The following is a 19,905-nucleotide window of genomic DNA, read 5'->3' as shown; positions in this document are numbered from 1 at the left end:
GATGACATAAAGGTCTTCTTTTGCTGTACTCAGAGGCGGATTTAGAGGGGGGCCCAGGGGGCCCGGGCCCCCCCTTTTTGGGAAAAAATTTGGTTGCTTATATAGGGAATCATTGAAGCGTGACTGGAGCGGGCCCCCTCTTAGGTCAGTCAGTGGGCCCCCACTTATGAAAATTTCTGGATCCGCCACTGGTACTGTATACCAAAATTACAATTTAATGTCTTTAGAAATAATTAACGTTATTGGTGGGTCTGCCAAAGAATCCGCGAAACCTCTTTCCAAACTATAACTTCAATGTTGATCAGCAATCAAAGACTGCTTTAGCAAACCTACTTTAGGCGTGGTGTAAATCAGGAAAAAAAGATTGTACATACAATCTAAGTCTCTTTCCTCTTGAAATAGTATAATACGTTTGACCTCAAAACCCTTTCACTAGTATTCTATATTCTAAGCTCAAATATTGATGGAAAAATTTAACTGTATCAAAAGAACAGCCAACGTTAACCAATATCTTGGTCATGAAGTGATAAACCATGTTTTGTAAAAAAAAAATGAACCCCTCGAAATCAAACAATTAAGTCTGCCTCATATCTTGACCTTCACGATTTCCTTGACGGAGAGTTACTGTTTACTAAGAAGCTATATATATAATTACATGAAATGTTCCTAATGGTAAAGTGGACGTCGTAAAGGTTACGGATTCCATCATGTCATGTTTTGTGAGCATATTTGCGATGCTTAGCTTTTGCGCCAATTGTCATTTTATTTGCACCAAAAACATTTTCTTTTGTGCCAATATATGAAATATCTGAGTCACAAATGACCAGAGAAATGTGTCAATTGTCATAATCACAATCCCGCTGTCTTTTTCTCTATTGTGACATAATCTAATAAGAGTTACCACCTACTTTGCGCTTACCATGATCATGGAAGTATTATATTGTCAATATAATACTTCCATGCCATGATCAATACGAAGGGTGCCACATGTGGAGTAGAATCTGCTAGCACTTTTGATATTTAGTGGTGATGTTACTTAGTCTTTTACTTTCTATGTAATGTTTCTTGAACTGATGTCTGACTTGTTATCGCTAATCGTTTCTTTTGCCATGACATTGTCTTCGACTTCGGATTTTATTTTATCCTGCAATTGGGTGTCCTACTATACAGATACAGCCCTACAGATATCGCTATGCTGTATCTGTATACTATACAGATATCGCTTTGTCCACCGTTGAGTACCTTCATATTGCACTCTCTTTAAATGATGTGTTTTATTATCTTTTAGGGGAGAAACGCCAATGTTTATCTCAGGGGTATGAAATATCTTTAATTATATAAGGGGAAAACAGTCATAAACTTATTTTCAGAATATTTGGTGTGATATTTTAGCAATACGGACAGAGGCGGATTTAGGGGGGACCTTTTCAGAAAAATTTTGGTTGGTTATATAGGGAATCACTGAAGCGTGACGGAATCGGGCCCCCCTTAGGCAGTCAGTGGGCCCCCTCTTATGAAAATTTCTAGATCCGCCACTGACGGGATCTCAGGTTCAACTATATATTTGTCTCTTTGGTGTGTATCAGAAGTATAAATCTTATAAAGCATACATTAAAAAAATTTAAAGTACGCTTTCTTCTTTATTAAAAAAAAATACAAAAAATATTAAAAGAAAATACTTATTATACATGAGTAATAAATCTGGTAGGAGGTAGATACATGAAATGAAAACGAGGAATACATCTGCGATGAGGTAGGTACATAGCATCATTGTTGAACCATCGATTACACTCTCCATGGCCTCAAGTCTAAGAGTCTCATCTCTGAACATCTAACCATACAGTTGTCTTCTATATCTCTGCAATGACAAATTATACATGTTTGGTTACACTTACAAAAGAGGGAGTCAAACTCATAAATCTAAAACAAACTGACAACGCCATGGCTAAAAATGAAAAAGACAAACAGAAAAACAATAGTACACATGACACAACATAGAAAACTAAAGAATAAACAACACGAGACCCACCAAAAACTAGGGGTGATCTCAGGTGCTCCGGAAGGGTAAGCAGATCCTGCTCCACATGTGGCACCCGTCGTGTTGCTTATGTGATTACAAATCCGGTAAACAGTCTAATTCGGTAGGTCACATTCATGAAAGGGAAGGGGATTGTAGTTACGACGTAAGGAACATATCCGATATCATTTGTGAAACGGTTATTCCATAACGGTCAACCAACTCGTGATGGCGTCCGTAAAATTTACGAAGGGATGATTTCAACTTCACCATTTGGAACTCTTGGTTTAATAGCTTCCTTGTGAGCAGTAACCCTCTATCAAGAAAATCATGATAGGAAATGCAAGCACGGGAATATCGTATCAATTGGGAGATATATACCCCTTATGCAGGTGCTGCTGGAATGTTGCTACTTAGAAATGGAAAGTTCACAATTGGAAAGCTGAAATCATCTCTTTTGTCGTAAAGTTTTGTTTTCAACCGACCCTCATTGTCAATTTCTAGATGTAAGTCAAGATATGAAGCCGACTTAACTGTATCTGTAGTATCCTTTATCTCCAATTCGATGGGATAGATGCGTTCCACATAGTCACCAAATTTTGAATTGTTTAGTGAAAGAACGTCATCTATATAGCGGAAAGTAGAGTTAAAGGATATTGCTAACTTCTTATCTTTCTTCCTAAGAAGTTCCTGTATGAAGTCAGCCTCATAATAATAAAGAAAGAAGTCGGCAAGTAGAGGGGCACAGTTTGTTCCCAATGTATGAAAGCTCTCAACTTTTAGTTATCGACAATTGTCTTTTTGGGAGGGGCGTGCTATTTAGATACATTGTTTGAATAAAAAATTCTAGAAAAACAGATTTTCAAAGAAGAGAAGTGTCCGAAAAAAATGGTTGTTTCCATTGGTTTAAGATTTGTTTTTATATAACTGATACATTTTGTAGAAACCAAGCACATTGTCATAGATATCTTTTTTCCCAGACATTTGTATATACTTTTTTATATGGCAATAAAACACTGAACCAAACTGAATCATCTGTATGCAATACTTCCAATTAAACACTAAATGAGTATTTTGCTGACAGAGCATTATAAACTGGACCTTTATTGTGCAGTACCCTTCTATTCAGGTTATATGCTGTACACTGGTTTTGAAATCATCTTTTGCTGCATCATGCCAGCTTACTTGTTTAGGAAATGTGCAATATGTTAACGAATTTACCACCGTATTTGGTGAATTTTATGTATCACACGTTCGCCTCATTCGCCTTCTTTAGACGAGTTATAATTACATAACAAATATCCTAAATGGGACAAAATCCGCTACCTCTAGTACTAACCAGTACACGCCAACATAACGATGGTTATAGTTACCAGGAATTCAGTTGGACCCCCCCCCCTTTTTCTCCTTGGTTGGGAACCCCTTCTCCCTTTTAAAATCGCTGGATCGCGGCCCTTGGTTATAATTACCAGATACTTAATATACTTACGATGACCCTGGACATCTCCCTTCTCTTTCTATTTTGAATGGGTCAGGCTGGATGGTAGCTAAACCAAAATGTTCACACAGCAGACTGGAAAGTCTCACTCTCTTTATGGCATTAACCTTTGCTGCAAATCAAAATGAACTGTTATATAGCATTTTGCATCAAAATACAAGAGGCTGTCACAACGACAGCAAACCGGATTTATTAACATTTATTTGTGTCCTGGCAATATCACAAGAACCATTACTGATGAATGGTGAAAGTGAAAATCGTCAATATCAAATTTGACCTCCATTTTGTCATCAGTATCAACATTTTAAAATTTGAAAAGCTTAGATTGAATGGTTCATGAGTAAATGCAACAACGTGAATGGAAACACCATTTTACGATCTTTCAAGAACCATAACTCCTGAACAGTAAAAGTCAAAATCGTCATTATTAAACTTGACCTCCATTTTGTCATCAGTAACAACATATAAAAATTTCAAAAGCTTTGGTTGAATGGTTCATGAGAAAATGCACGGACACGACTGGAAACACCATTTTTCAATCTTTCAAGAACCATAACTCCTGAACGGTAAAAGTCAAAATCCAATCGTAACTACTCGGCCATTCTCGCTACGCAGTACAATAGCTATTTCTTCGTGCAACCAGAAAGGCCGAGTTGTTCCGATTGAGTCAAAATCGTCATTATTGAACTTGACCTCCATTTTGTCATCAGTAACAACATATTAAAATTTGGGAAGCTTTAGTAGAACAGTTCATGTGTAAATGCACGGACACGACTGGAAACACCATTTTTCAATCTTTCAAAAACCATAACTCCTGAACGGTAAAAGTCAAAATCGCCATTATTGAACTTGACCTTCATTTTATAGTTGTCAGTAACAACATATTAAAATTTTAAAAGCTTTGGTTAAACGGTTCATGAGTTAATGCACGGACAACATTTGATTGCCGCCCGCCCGCCCGACCGACCGACCGACCGACCGCCCGACCGACCGCCCGGCCGCCCGCCGTACATCCCCAAATCAATAACCGATATTTTTGTCACAAAAATCCGGTTAATAAATACTTCCATTAATATGAAACCAACCAGGGGCGTAGCTAGAAAGAAACGATGTGGAAGCAACTACCGCCGAGCGGAGCGAGGCGACAAATTTTTGGGACCCTATTATGCAGCAAATTTTTTTTTTTTTCGGTTTTCGGTCATAGGACGGTTAAAAGAGGAGCTATTTGTAGATAAAAATTTATGAATGTAAAACTATTAATAAATCTTCTGAATATAGTAATACATAAACAACACATATTTGTGATACAGAATTTACTCAAAATTGTCCAAAATCTGCTCTTCGGGTCTGGGCAGAAACACACTTCTCTATTACTTTGTCAACATTCACACTAAAATCCCGATGAATATGCAGTAATGCTATGTAACTTTCGTTGTTCATTGTTGATCGTACATTTGTTTTCAATTACATACGTAGTACCGTGACTGATAGATCTCAGGGCCATCATGGCATGGTAGCACTCGCGAGATGTTATAAACCAGTGTACGTGTTCGGCATCGAGCGACCTCCCAATTGAATTCGTCAAAATTACATGCTAGGTCAGTTTCGTATGTTTCAGACAATATTGAGATTTGTTCTTTTGTGATATTTCCTACAACACGATGAAGCAGATACAGCACAAAGAAGCGATTTTCTGATAACTTGACGAGACCCCACTCTCCAGTTGCCTTATCATATGGTCTATGAACGCAAAAAATAATGAGACTTTCCAATACTGTTTTGGCGTGGTTGCAGGGTGATTGGCTCCGGTAGTCTGTCAACCACATCGCCTCGGCATATTTTCAACGATATCGAAGGGATCTGATAATTCTAATGCCGATTGGTACATCTCATTCCAAACTGATGAACTGTACACTGTAAAATGTGCTCCAAAACTACATATCTTAGACTGAGTATTACAAATTCAAAAGTAATCTTGTAAAAGATACAAGTAACCTTCCGATTTTGTCATAATCTCCAAAAAAAAAAACAATTATTTTGAAACCAAATGTCGTTATTTAATGATAGTTCATCAATTAAAAAAAGTGAAAACATAGTTGTTTCCTTTAACATTCAATTTATAAATTTTTATTTTGCCATTTCTTTTTTTGCATGCCGAATCAATGTGCACGCAACTTCGGAGCTACGATCTTTTTTCTGACTAGACGAAAAAGACACCAAAAGTCTCCGATTCCGATTGACCAACTCATCTCTCTCTCTTCTGCTTTTTTTTTTTTTTTTTTGTGAAAACGACGTGGATGCACGTGCTGTCGTGCCTCCGGGTAGCTACGCCCCTGCCAACACAGATACCTAATATACAAACAAAATTAAACACACAAAAGGGAAAAGGAGAAACTACTGTAAAATTGAGAATGGAAATTGTGAATGTGTCAAAGAGACAACAACCAGACCATAGAGCAGACACTGTAACATACAACTTTATACAACTAAATGAGTTATTGCGGTTTTTATCTTGACAGAAAAGAATCAACACATACCTTCAGAAAATCCTTGTTGTCCTTGGTTTTCATACCAGAACGAATCACCTCTCTTTAACACATCAAACTGTTTGGCAATCAAGCATGCGAATGTTGGACCAACGTCAGCACCTGGTGCAAGTCTTTCTGTGATAGCACCAACGAACAGATCTATATCATTAATCGATCTAAAAGTAGGAAATAAGTTGATAATAATTTTAAAACAAAAAAATACCTGAAATTTTGTTTAAGTTTATTGGTATGAGGGAAATGAAATATATCTTTTTTTGTTTGTTTTGAGGTAAAAAAAAATGTTGACAAATAAAGGTTTCCACGTTCATACTTTATCTAAGATATAATCTGTTATTCCAAAGTTATTCATCAGTGCATCTGTTTTAATTGTGTATATCAATTCAAGTTTCGCTTAAACTATTGATTCAGTGTGCCATGTGGTATACCCAGTGTATATGCTATTGTTGTAAACTATGTATTTTCTTGTTTTAAAAATTCCAATAGAGAACATACAATACATTATGTATATTAAAACCCTTGTTTCAAAATTTCCATTAGGGTTTTTGTCAGGCACCATTATAATGTTCATGGTAAGGAAACTTTATGAATCGAAGAGTTTATACAACAAACCCGTGATGGCATTCGTAAAACTTTCGAAGGGATGACTTTAACTTTACCAGTTGGAACCATTGGGTCAATATAGCTTCCTTAAACAGGAACACTTTATAAAGGAAACCATGTTATTAATAGGTACATATTTTGAGTTTTTTATGTCTATTTTGTTACATAGACAACTCTCCATCCAAATAAAAATTTATAAAAGTAAACCATTATAGGTCAATGTACGGCCTTCAACACGGAGCCTTGGCTCACACCGAAAATAGACATGAAAATATCAAAATATGTACTTTTTTTCTGTGGTTGAACAAAATAACACAGTGTAAAATTCTGATGAGCACCAATTCCTTTCTCATTTATAACAGTGTTTACTAATACATTACATTGACTTCAAGTAATTTTTTTTATACAACATTGATGTAAAATGATTATACTATATATTAATCAAGAAACTTAAACTAACATTCAACTAATTATTTTACTTACTGATATGTTTGTTACAATAGTCTTGCGTTTTCTCGGGAATGGTCACGTAACCCACCACGATTTCGTCCAGTGTTGAAATTGTTAGCCCATGGTAAGCCACAAAATGATCTAAACTCGTTGTAAGAAGGTAGTCCGTGGTCTCGTCCGCGTTGCACATTCCTTGCAGGCAAATCTGATATGCCAAATAAATTATTACGTATTCCATCTTCAAACATTCTACAATATCCAGAAACAAGGATTAAATGGACGTACACCAATGCTTGAAACTGTTCCAAATTCAATGAACAGGAATTTAAGATAAAAAAGATTTAATATTCTAAAAGTAAAAAGCTATACAGAAAAGCATTTTTAATTTAATATTGAGTACCTATAGTAAATGAAAAAAATTGTACCATATTGACATTTTCATGCTGCATACTTGTATCAATATACATACAATATCATTACCTATCTGATGTCATACATGGTTTGTAAGTGGTCCATCTCACAAGATCCTCCAATCGTCTACCATTTTCTTGAACAACCATGTGTGGATTTAACTGCTGAGTCTCGAGACTAAAACTCTCTTCATTCCGGTAGGTTCTGTCGAGGTATGCTTGTGTTGGCATGATCAGAGAATGCGCATACCTCAGGGCAGTAGCAGCAAATGAGTTTCGTATAGAAGGATCTAAATTAGAATCGTATGAACTGACGTGGCCTCTTTCGGAAGATTTTAAATTGTATTGGTCCATGTGCTGCTCACCGATGACTATCGGAAGCCATTCATTGTACGTAACATGCTGAATAATGGCTCCCATAATCTTTCTGGTCTCGTCAAACACCTTGCCGTTACTCCATTGTCTATTTAGATTTTTTAGTCCCTCGGCTATTCTGTTGTGTTCTCTAACCAATAGAGTATGCACAGCACCAAGCGTTGGAATAACGTTTACTCTATTATCTCCTATTGTAAGAAGAAAAAATAGAACTTTGAGCTTCTTGAATGTAAATTTATGTACGTTAACAATGATTGTGGAGGTGCATATCTTGCCTATGATAAAACGGGAGTGATTTTTGCACTCCCATATATCAAATTGTCTCTGAAAACTTAAGCGTTTGTCCAAATGAATGCAAATCAAATTTACTGTCGTCAGCTGATGGTGTTCTATCGGTGAGTGATCTAGACCTTGCTGAACATTTGAGTGCACTGCTGAGCAAGTGAGTACACATTCATAATAATCAAGACTGTACATACGACATATCGATATCAACATAAGGATAAGATGATGGGGTATTATTGCCAATGACATCGATTTTATAAACTATATACCATCGTTCTGCCTTCAGCAAAACCAATACCGCATACCAAGCTTCAAAAGGCCCCGAAAAGACAAAATGTAAACAATTCAAGCTTGAAAGCAAACAGTATGATTTATATGCAAAAAGTATCCTTTAGTCTTTTTTCGCTGGAATAGCGATAACATTTCAAAATATGTAATTTTCTAAATGATTTAATGAAATTATATGTGCTGATGTTGTCATATAGCATAAGACCAATAAACAAACCTGCGTGCTGGCAATAATCATTATTTTGGTCGTCTGTTATCAGACAAAAACTTGTTCCAGTGGGTAGTAAGTTTCCAGGTTCCTTTGTTTTCAGCAAATCTATAAAGATATATTGGAAAAGAAGCACAATTATTAGTCTCTCATAACTCTGCTTAGGGTGGCTCTTGTATTATATTATGTGAAGTTGTAAAATTATGTGAATATTTTGTAAGAGTTGGGACAAAATATTGCTTTGTCTTGTCCTGTCCTGTCTATCAAATCGCTCAAAATATATAGGCCAGATGCTTTTATCATTCTTATAAAGAAACACATAGGTCAAACTGGTTTTTGTTGAGATAAAACAAAGGGGGAAAAAACAGGAATGCGACTTGGCAAACTTAACAAATGTGTATAAAACTTTAAGATTTTCTAAATAGGAAATGTATTTCAAGAAGTGGTATACAAAAATTGGCAAATAACGTACATGTATTGGTTTGATCCCTGAGAAGTGAAAGTTCCTCATCAGATGCCCCATACAACATTCCACCATCTATAAAGGCTGTGAGTTCATTGATTTGTTCTCTTTTATCTGTAAAAAATCAGCTCAGACTTTCAAAGTATTTTGAAAGAAATTTACTTCATAGCATGGTTCGATTGTAATGTCAATATTCTTTTCTTCACAGGCAAGCTGTTTTCGACACACATTCTTTTAAAAATATCATTGTTTAAGAATTTGATTAAAAAAAAAAATGAAATAAAATAAATAGTTTTAAGGGTAGTCAAAATTTGCCTTGCAATCTGACAGACTTGATCCCATGGACCTCCAAAAATGTGCCGTCACTCAGCGCAGTCCCGGACTATTCTTCATGCTACTCGTTCTTACCAGATGAGCTAATTTCTTCTGGTTTTTATCGACAAATGAAATCGACCTTTCAATCAACTTTCTGTCAGATGAGAAAGAAGCAGATGCAGTAAAGCCAGTTTTGGTCCGAAATTTGGTGATTCCAAATTGTGACTATACATAATCTTGAGACAAAAACCATTCTAAAAGTCAAAACACATATTAGGTTGAGTTACCATGGCAATAAATCATGACGATATTGGTATATTTTATAAAATTTCTGTTTTCTTGCTTTGTATCATGTATATATGTATCGATTTATAACTTAAACGTATGGGTACACAAAAATTTCACATGAATATTTTGTGTGAATACTTTTGAATGGCTATATAGTATGTATAGGAAAGCTTTGGAGTTATATTTTATTATTTTTCAGGAAACATCGAGGTAACAACAAATAAGCTGTAAAATTGACAGCAAACTGGGGTTTCTGTGTTTTGAAAGCGCATTTGGTGTTGTTTGACCTGCAACGTTCTGTGCAAAGTTTATAATACTAAGTATATCAAGGACCCACTAACAGTACGTAAGGCCTATGATGATATCTTCTATTTTTGCCTTCTTCTTCCTAGAACAGGAAAGACTCCGGTGCCGGAGTGTGGAATAGCCCGGTAATGGTTATTCACATTTATTTTGAAGTTAATTCACTGTACATACCATTCAAACATCCTTTTATTGTCGAATATGTTGCTGCTGCTGATCGAACAAAATTGAGACAATTTGAAAACCGTTCATCGCCTTCAGGTACGTCAATAGGGAAGCAGATTGGACTGTAAAGCAGATAAACAAATGCAATAGCATCACACAAATGAAGTTTTCAGAGATCAACACAATTGTTTTATTTTTTTTATACATGTATTTGTTTTGCATTTCCAGTATAGCTGATTTTTAAATAGTAAGATGAGTGAACTGCAGAAACGTGATTGTTGCTGTGTTTGACAATTGGACATGCAGTTTTCTATTCATCGCCTATTTTGATTGATAATAACTGCATGTCTGGAAATGGCGAGACTTGCTTGACAAAAACAAGTACAATCTCTTGGTAGCAGTTTTATCGACCGGTCTTCGCCAGGATATAAATAAAACTTATCCGGTCAGTTATTGTAAACATTTAATTCATTACTGAACCAATGTTGTTTTAGTGTGTGTGTTGTTGGTTTGCTGTCTCGTTGACGTCTAAATCAAATCTAAAAATTATGCTGTTAGTTTAGTATTGTTTCGTTACAAGGGAATGAGCTATTCCTTTCTCATCCTTTCAGTTGTTACATATCATATGCAGACTGAGAATCTAACACCAGAAAGTGTACAAGAAGTGTTTAGCGATTTCCTAGTCTTTCAGTCTTGACTCAGATTCTGCCAAGAATGTCTTCTTATTAGTTTTTCCATTTATAATTAAGTTCTGATGAAATTGATAAATTTATAATTGTGTCGCCAGCTATGTGGCTGACAGCTTCATAGTTTAGTTGATAACATGGCTTGTATTACTTACTTGTTTGCATTTGCTGTGTCACAGCAGTCAATATCTCCTGAAAGAATAAAATTAATTTCAAGATGATCTGTTTATGCGTCAGTGTGTGTATGTATATATATATATAATATATATTTAATTGTTGTACAAACTATTATTTATCATTTGAATTATGATAGGCTTGGTCAGTGTAAAAGTTACAGTAAAATTCAAAAATATGTTGTATTATGTTGTTGTTTATAGTGTAAATTCGTACCTGCTGTTGGGGTTTTAGTAATATCATGGTCTATGAGTTGTCCCCATGCCATAACAAGTCCAGAATATTGTCTATCATGAAGAGTTTCCGTGGCTTTGAATATATCGTTACTTATTTTCCTTGCTGAAGGAAGGTTTCTTGAATTTCTTGGCAGGTCACCGGGAGCTGTAGACAACAATAAAAAATATTGATAAAGTAATGACAAAATAAAAACGTAATTTTCATGAATATTGCTTCTATTTATTTTTGCAAGAAATAATATATCGTGCAGAAGAAATAGATGGACTTGATGTTCAGGAGATAACTCACTCATAAGAATTAACCATATAACAAAGGATCAAAGCTTTAACTCTGTATGCCATAACCATGTAATGTAAATGTGTTTGTGCTAGTAAATATTGTCTATTGTCTATTGTCTATTGTCTAAAAGTTTTAGATTTACTGTAGAACTTATAGTAAGATGTGCACGACAGTAAATATATAAACTGTTGATTTATTCGGTAATTACAATCTGATTGAAGCCAACTCGCTTCTTTAACCTGGGTTGAGCTCTTTCTGAGGTTAGACAGGTAACGATGACAGTAAAATATCTGGTATTATTTCATAGATTGTTTTGTGTGTATAGCGTCCAGTTTCAAGTGTTATATGCAAAAATTTATTTCAACAAATTGATTGAAAAATGAGGTAAAAGCTTATTTCCTTACTAAGGTAGCCTCTGAAAGGTTGGTCAACATTCTGACCAACAGAAGTAGTATATTTTTATGCATCCCGCACAGCCAATCCGGTAGTCACATCTATTTTTATTGATGACCATATCAATATACCACAAGAATCGTTGGGGCTCTTGTTATTTATAAGATAAGGTATAACTATAAGTGATTTTAACTGTACAAATCATTGACCTTTAAATGACATGAAAACAGTTGTTTCTTTTATTATAGAGTCATTAGAACTGAGGAAAGGAGAGTAATAACATGTATACTGTAATGGTCGGGGTTTCTTTATATTTGTTTTATCTATGTATTTGATAAGACCAAAATTGGTTTTAGTTTGTTTCACAAATAAAGTATATTTAATTATGACTTGCCGTAAACTGGTTGAAGGAATCTCCTCTGAGCAGTAAAGGACTGGCCCCATTCTGGATTATTCCTATTGTTACAAGACCCATCCATTGTTCTGTATTCTGACGGTGTACATCTAACCGTTGATGAGGGACATACAAGTTCTCTGAAGGCAGTATTAATTATTTCGTCTGCCATCAGCTCATCTGCTCTCTTCCCTGTTCTGGTTGAAAATGAATCAAAATTGTTTGAATATATGGCATAGATTTGAAAATTCTATAATTCATTAGATAATAGACGACTTTGGTAAATATATATGAAATCGTTATAGATGAGGAGGCATGGTAGTTATATTGCCAACCTAACTGACCTTCGGTAGTTTTGTAGTCAGTGATTTATTCATTTATCTATATCTTAATATACGCAAATAAGATACATTATGAAAGGTTTCTTACTTTTTCATCAAATGTCATGTAGCTTCAGTTTTTATTATGGCATCTGACTCCATTTGGTGTGAACGATCAGATTTAAGTGGAGCTATTTGGTGCTGCAGATTGGCATCTGAAATAAGACGTATAAAACATGAAACACTTTCTCTACATTTGTTTAGACTTGTGCATACTTTCCATGGATGATTGATTTTTAAACGTCTGATTCGGATTTTCTTTTGGTGCTTTTATTCCTTGAACTTTGGTGGGTAGTTGTCTCACTGAGACACCATATCACATCTCCTTAATTTTATTGTAAAAATTTATTTAAGGTTCAATTTTCGACGAAATGAACACACTTGTGTGAAGAAAGAATAAGTTATTGCATTTTCATTTACTGGGAAATGAATATTCGCTTCGATTTACATTTCAACAATATAAAAAATATTCTTGTTTATAAAATGGAAAACTATTAACTGCACGGTTTGACTCTATATGGATGTTATATCATAGTTAAACTAATTTCCAAAAAAAAAAAAAAAAAAAAAAATTACAAAAAGGGATTCAGAAATCAAAAATCAGCATCCTCAAAAAAAAATGAATAATGACAAAAACCACTCTAATAATAATACAATCAATTATCATAATCATTATCTAATTCATACCTTTATTACTTAATGGATTCAGTTTACGAAATTCGGAAAGTTTCCTTCTACCAAAAAATACTGATTCTAATACATCTTCTATCTTGGTCAATGGTGATTTTTTCAGTTCGGCATCCACAGTCTGTAGAAGCAAGACAAATCCTAATATGAATCTGAATCCCACATCCATTACAAAATATATGTCAAAACAGACCGTTTGATGATCTGAATTCTCGATTTATGGAAAGCGAAATTGACAATGTTTTTACATATATATGTCGGTTTATTTTATATATGTATATATGTATATTTCGCCCACTCTTGATTACGTAATATTTTTTTTCTAAGAGTAAGTGAGACTTATTAAATCCCCTAGTTGTATAAAAGTTAAGCCCAGATTATCATCTTAATTGTTAGGGGTATACTTACATTTATTTTGCGGCCAAACAGTTATATATTTTAACACTTCAGGGACAAAAGTTTGTTAAATTCGGGGAATGACTTTGATATTAAAGTGTTTACAAAACTTTGAATTTTGCAAAAAACAAAAGAAATTCTACCCCTGGAAAATATTCCATTAAGTGAATTTGGAAACCATTTCGGAATTTTTGGTCTTCAATGCTCTTCAAATTCGTACTTTATTTTGGCGTTCTTTTTATTTGTGTGTCCCTGATAAGATTTTTTGTAGACGAAGTACACAACTTTAAGCCTGGTATATGAGTTTATAATTATACTGGCCTTATTAGATAATAGGGATATATTCTTAATTCATTGTTGTTAACTTACCTACCAGTAAGAAATAGTTCGTGCAAATTCGCGATGAAAACAAGTATACAGAAAATGCATAAGGTATAGGTTCCGAAAGTTGGTCGACATTTGAGGATATCATAGCGAGATTTCGTCTGCAACTAGAAAATAAGAATATGTTTGATAGGACCAACAATTTAGTCTTGCAACAGACCATCTGAGGACCCCTCAGATTTGTTGTAATGATTCTTAAGCATGCGGAGGGCGTGTCACTCTTTAAATGAGGCATCTGATTTTACGTCTCCATCCTGACCAGACGTCGCTACAAGTTTTCACGAAGGTCATCCTGAGCAGAGGGTTGACAGATGCGAGAGGCCAAGAAATAACCCATATTTTTATATCCAAGTCAACCCTTTTAATTTATCATTTATTAATTAAGACTAATCTGCATTCTCTATACTATCTTTTTATAATATTACTCATGAGTGCCATTTTAGCAATGTCAAGGACACCTGACAAGAACATCGGACATAAAACAGAATGAAATTTCGTATCATTAAGGAAAATTTGTTCAAAGTATGAAACATCGATCAATGCAGGTCTTCTTATTTGAAAAAAAACTCTGAAATATACCGCTTTGTACAAATAGTTTACGCCGCAGTCGCCATCACCATCGCTACCGAAGGCGAGATAAAACTTGTGACACCATAAGTTTCAAAATTGTTGAGATATTTAATTATTTAGTGTAACAAAACAGCATAAAATAACGTGTGACTATATGTTGGCCTCTAGATGTGTTTATTAATTTGTATTGTTGGATTGCTGTTTAATTCGGGGTATTTTCTTATCCCCTTTTATTCATATTCCAAATAAGGAAATCAAGGACTGGTGTGCTTATAGAACTAATAGCCTATATATATCTTTATTAAAATAACTTATAAGTATAATATTTATCCAATTAATTGATTACAGAACTGAGTGTCACGAAGTAGCTCTAATCAGATCAACAAAATTTAACAAAGTCAACATTTAAAAAAAATAAATCCTTTCGTTAGTATGATATTCTATAGTTTAATATAATCGGTATTATATAGAATATATATCCAACTACATAACAATATACGTTGGTTTTGAAATTGAATGTCAGGCTATTTTGGTCATATCAATAAACTTCGTGTGTCGTGTGTAATGCCCGCGTCACACTGTCCCGATTTTTATATACGATGGACACCCGAATGCGAAAATTGTAAGTTCGTACGAAGTTGGTCCCGATCTCGTTAAAATACCAAAAAGTGACCGAAGCAAGTACGATGAATAACGAAGTCTATACGATGGTGCCGAAATTATATACGATAGCAAAAGATGGACATACGAAGGTTAACCGACAACGGGTATTTAAGCTTCATATCTCAGCCGAAGCATACACGATGGATCACGAAGGCTACACGATGGATAACGTAGGCTACACGATGGATTACGATGATGGCGCGATGGCCATACGATGTCTTAAAGATACGAACAGAATTTCGACAACATATCGTTTCTGTACAAGTCTGACATGCATGGCGGGAAATCGACCTTTTCGCTAATTCTTATAAAACTTAGTTTATTATCCCCTCGCCTACTACATGTAAGTTTCGTGTAGATAAAATTGTTATGGACACTCTAGAACCAAAATGCCCAAAACTTGGTATGGTGTTACTCGTTAAGAATATCTTAAGCGCTATTGACTTTAAAGTTCAAAGGTCAAGGTCAAAGTGGCAGTTGTAATACAAGGCAATATCACCCTTGTGGACACTCTTAAACCAATATGCTTCAAAAGATTTTAACCACATTTGGTATATTGTTCCTCCTTGTAATGATCTGACATTTTTTACAGATGAAGGTCAAGGTCATGCAGATGGACTTGTTTTTTCTCCTTGAAATAGCATAATACACAGGAAATTGGTTGCTCATTTTTTTACCTGCTGGTTCTAAAGACAATATTAAAGGCATTTCCAGTTACTGAATGTTTTGGTTGATTTCTTAAAAAATAGTTTATGTATCAAATAGGCATATTCAATTTACCATTTTCTGCATGTGTCATATACAAATATAGTGTCCATATTTGTCCCCAATATGTTACATACGAGGGGATGCCACGCTCGGCATTGCCTTGTTTGAACTGTAAAATGTGTGCACTAGTCTGAATAATCACCAATAAGTATGCCCATGTTTACTGATCTATCTTAACGGTAAGGTAATGGGTTCGTTGATCCCTTTTATTCAAAAAGAGCTCTTTCCAGGAGAATATCATAATAATTTAGACAAAAGGAAGGATGTGGGGAAAGCAACAAATGCGGCAAAATATGACATATAGAAAAGAAAATGGTTATGGAGTAAACATTCGTGTGACAACAACTCAGACGATACATAAAACATTAGAATAATAAAGAAAAAGTTGGTTTTCCCTATATACGTGTACCTGCAGTGTTGGTGTACGAGGCGCGTTTATGATTTTCGTTATGTTACTTGATATGAAAAATTGACAAACAATAATATTTTACTTGTAAAAGTAAATCCCCAGCCTGTAATAGCTGCTCTTCTTGTTCCATTTCAATTAATAGAAACAACGCTGTTGCCTTTCTTGTTTTTATAGAATCATATGGTTTTGTGAACGTCTTTCTTAACTGTCGTATTAGACTGACCAGTGCATATCGCTCATGGCACTTTAAATGTATTTTAGCGCGAAACTTACATTTAGCTGGATTTATTGACGTCGTAGTTCCATCTTGTCGCCTTCGTACTTTTATTCGATGGCAACACGACGGGATTACGAGGTCTTCACGAAGTCGTGTTGCCATCGTAAGACCTTCGGGTATCTTCGTGATTCATTCGTGTAGACATCGTAATGTCAAAACTGCCCGATGGAAACACGAATGCAATACGATGTGCAAAGATGCATTCCCGTTGACATCACGATGGTGAGGATGGTGATACGAACTCAATACGAACCCTCAACATCGGACGCACCTTCGGAGATTTTTTAACATGTTAAAAAATTTAGAACCCTTCCCGAAGTTGTCCCCGAAGGCTAGAAAAAGTGGCCGATTGTTCTACGATTGTTAAAGATGACACTACGAATAGCTCGATCTGGATACGATCAGTCCCGATTTTGAACATTTCCATTATCATGTTGCCATCGGCGTAAAAATCGGGACAGTGTGACGCGGGCATAAGGGATAACATTGGTTCCCGTTGTTTACTTTCACAATTGTATTCTTCGAATGACACAATTCTTGACACGACTTACCCCTCAACTCAGTTGAAATTAGTTTACTATTATATAATTTTCTTCATGCTATAAAGAATACTGAGTCCTAATTTCAATATGAGTTGAATGCTTTTCTAAGTTTAAAACAAATCCGAAATACAGGACTTCATTACATATGTCTGAAAATGTACCTTCTGCCATCGCAGTCACTTTTGTATCCAATAAGCAGGAATAATCATTGAGGGGATTTATGAGGGGGAATCCACAAACTAAGCAATGTATCAGCTGAGTAGGGTGCCTTAAATAATAACAAGAAAACATAATGTGTCTAGAAAACAGTTCTTTCAACCAACCACAATCTGGTTGGAAAAGGACATTCTTTTTTGGAAAACAAACATTTATAGAATACATTCATCCTGAGAAGGGAGGAGAAATTATTTTATGAAAATGGAAAAAAAGCACACGTGTGCAAAGGTAATTAAATTTCAATCCAAAATATTTATTTGTTTTCCGACAAAAACTGATCAGCGCTGAATAAATTACTGTCCAAATTTGTGAACTATTATAATCTATAATAACGATATCAATCCGTTTTCACGAATTACAAATGTATAAGCTTATTTCACAGATTCGTCCTAATGATTTCAATCCGACAAAACGAATCATATCATTCATGATAACGAATTATATAATTTCAATAACTAGAATTCAATTACAGTCGATTTCATTGAGTGTGTAAGGAAAGGTAGAATCCTTGGTTAGTTGAACCATGAAGTCATGACCTCCTTTCGAAGTAGTCTAGTCCTACAGACAGACAGACAGACAGACAGATTGATTATCTGGCGGATTAGTCTATTCTTAAAGGAGGGTATTTTACCTAATCTAATATTGACTTCACGATTCAGCTAACAAGCAAGCTAACCAAGGATTCTACCTTTCCCTACACACTCAATGAAATCGGCTGTAATTTTTGGGATTCATTTATCATGCACGGATAAAAATAATTAGCACACATAAACTTATAATACTGACAAAACTGTTGTCTGCTATTTGGTCGAGTTGTTGTCTCTTTGACATATTCCCCAATTTCTATTCTTAATTTTATTCAAAATATAAAAAAGAAGATGTGGTATGATTGCCAATGAGACAACTATCCACAAAAGACCAAAATAACACAGACATTAACAACTATAGGTCACCGTACGGCCTTCAACAATGAGCAAATAACTTGTAGATATAATGTTGTCTATTGGAATAACTTGTAGATCTAATGTTATCTGTTGTAATAACTTGTAGATCTAATGTTGTCTATTGGAATATCTTGTAGATCTCATATTGCTTAACATTTTCCCTATCAAAGAATTCTCTATACATACTAAAGTTTCCGCAAAAAAGGTGAACATCTTCATTCAACAGCAATAACTCCTATAAGAGATAAATCAATTATTTCGGTCATGGTTACCTCTTTTTTATAGATCTTAGTCAGTTCTATAGGTTATATCGGTTATAGTTTTAATATAATTACCAAAGCTCAGCAGTTCAAACGACCTTTGAAAATGGGATGATGGCGATAGAAATAAGTATCAAAGCCTCATGGCCATGTAAACAAAAATAACATTCCAGGGGCAATAACTCCAAAGTGGAATATGCAATTGTTTAATTACATAGATTGCTGTACCTGTTGATTACTTTAAATCCACATTCGTCAGTTTTCTCAACTTGTTGTAGTTGTTGAGATAGGCAAAAAACTGAAATTTGCCCAAACAAATAACAATCATATTCCTAAGAGGATGGTACAATTTATCTGAAAATTCTATAGAATGACCTTGACCTGCTTTTCATGTTTATTCAATGTCGTTTGCACTTACTGCTACAGCTTGAGATATAAGACAAAAACTGCAATACACCGTTTCGTCTTTTGAGGTAACGATTGCCTTGTTTGTTGATGGATCAAATCCCGGAATACAATGTTTGAATCTAGATTACCAATTAAGTAAAGTTTGGTAACATAATGGCACAGTAGTTTTTTAAGTTTATGAGGACATATGGACAGACACCAAGTGATGCAGAATTGAATCCAGCTAATTTAAAAGGGGTTCCAACCGACAGAACACCCACACTGTATCCACCACTGTGATTGCAAAAGCTCACATGGCCTTTGAAGTCAGTTAAGCTTATTATAAGGTCACAATAATAAATATAACACAATTCTGACTTCATCACTGGTCCCTTGGTCTAGTAATATCTGTAAATGAAATTTTACTGGTCCTTGCCACATGTCTGACAGACCTTAGGAATAACTGCTTAAGTGTAAGAAATAGGTCCTGTTGTTCCTACTTTTTACATTTAAAACAACTTAATTGTAAGTCTTGTACAAGACCAATGATAGTACACATACAGTTTCACATGGATGTGGACATCAAGAGTACAAATCACAAAACAGCTTCTATCAACTTCCATGCCACAATAAATCAAAACTTGA

The 19,905-nt window shown here is 34.9% G+C and overlaps 1 protein-coding gene and 1 long non-coding RNA gene across 2 annotated transcripts; both read right to left on the bottom strand.

Moving 5' to 3' along the window:
- Positions 1 to 1,620: 1,620 nt before the first annotated feature.
- Positions 1,621 to 11,484, bottom strand: LOC143068379 (eosinophil peroxidase-like). Its single transcript, XM_076242386.1, has 10 exons — positions 11,291 to 11,484; positions 11,056 to 11,092; positions 10,224 to 10,336; positions 9,153 to 9,257; positions 8,690 to 8,788; positions 7,595 to 8,087; positions 7,148 to 7,363; positions 6,053 to 6,219; positions 3,507 to 3,627; positions 1,621 to 1,858 (listed from the first exon to the last, which is right to left on the bottom strand). Exons 1-7 carry the CDS (start codon positions 11,340 to 11,342, stop codon positions 7,159 to 7,161), a joined length of 1,104 nt encoding a protein of 367 aa, XP_076098501.1. The 5' UTR covers positions 11,343 to 11,484; the 3' UTR covers positions 1,621 to 1,858; positions 3,507 to 3,627; positions 6,053 to 6,219; positions 7,148 to 7,158.
- Positions 11,485 to 12,383: 899 nt separating this feature from the next.
- On the bottom strand, positions 12,384 to 13,678 carry LOC143068378 (uncharacterized). Its single transcript, XR_012976160.1, has 3 exons — positions 13,445 to 13,678; positions 12,807 to 12,912; positions 12,384 to 12,574 (listed from the first exon to the last, which is right to left on the bottom strand). It is a non-coding gene; the product is annotated as an uncharacterized LOC143068378 (long non-coding RNA).
- Positions 13,679 to 19,905: the final 6,227 nt, after the last annotated feature.

The sequence above is a fragment of the Mytilus galloprovincialis genome, chromosome 3, assembly GCF_965363235.1.
Source record: "Mytilus galloprovincialis chromosome 3, xbMytGall1.hap1.1, whole genome shotgun sequence".
NCBI lineage: Eukaryota > Metazoa > Mollusca > Bivalvia > Mytilida > Mytilidae > Mytilus > Mytilus galloprovincialis.
This window is presented reverse-complemented; position numbering and strand designations above follow the sequence as displayed.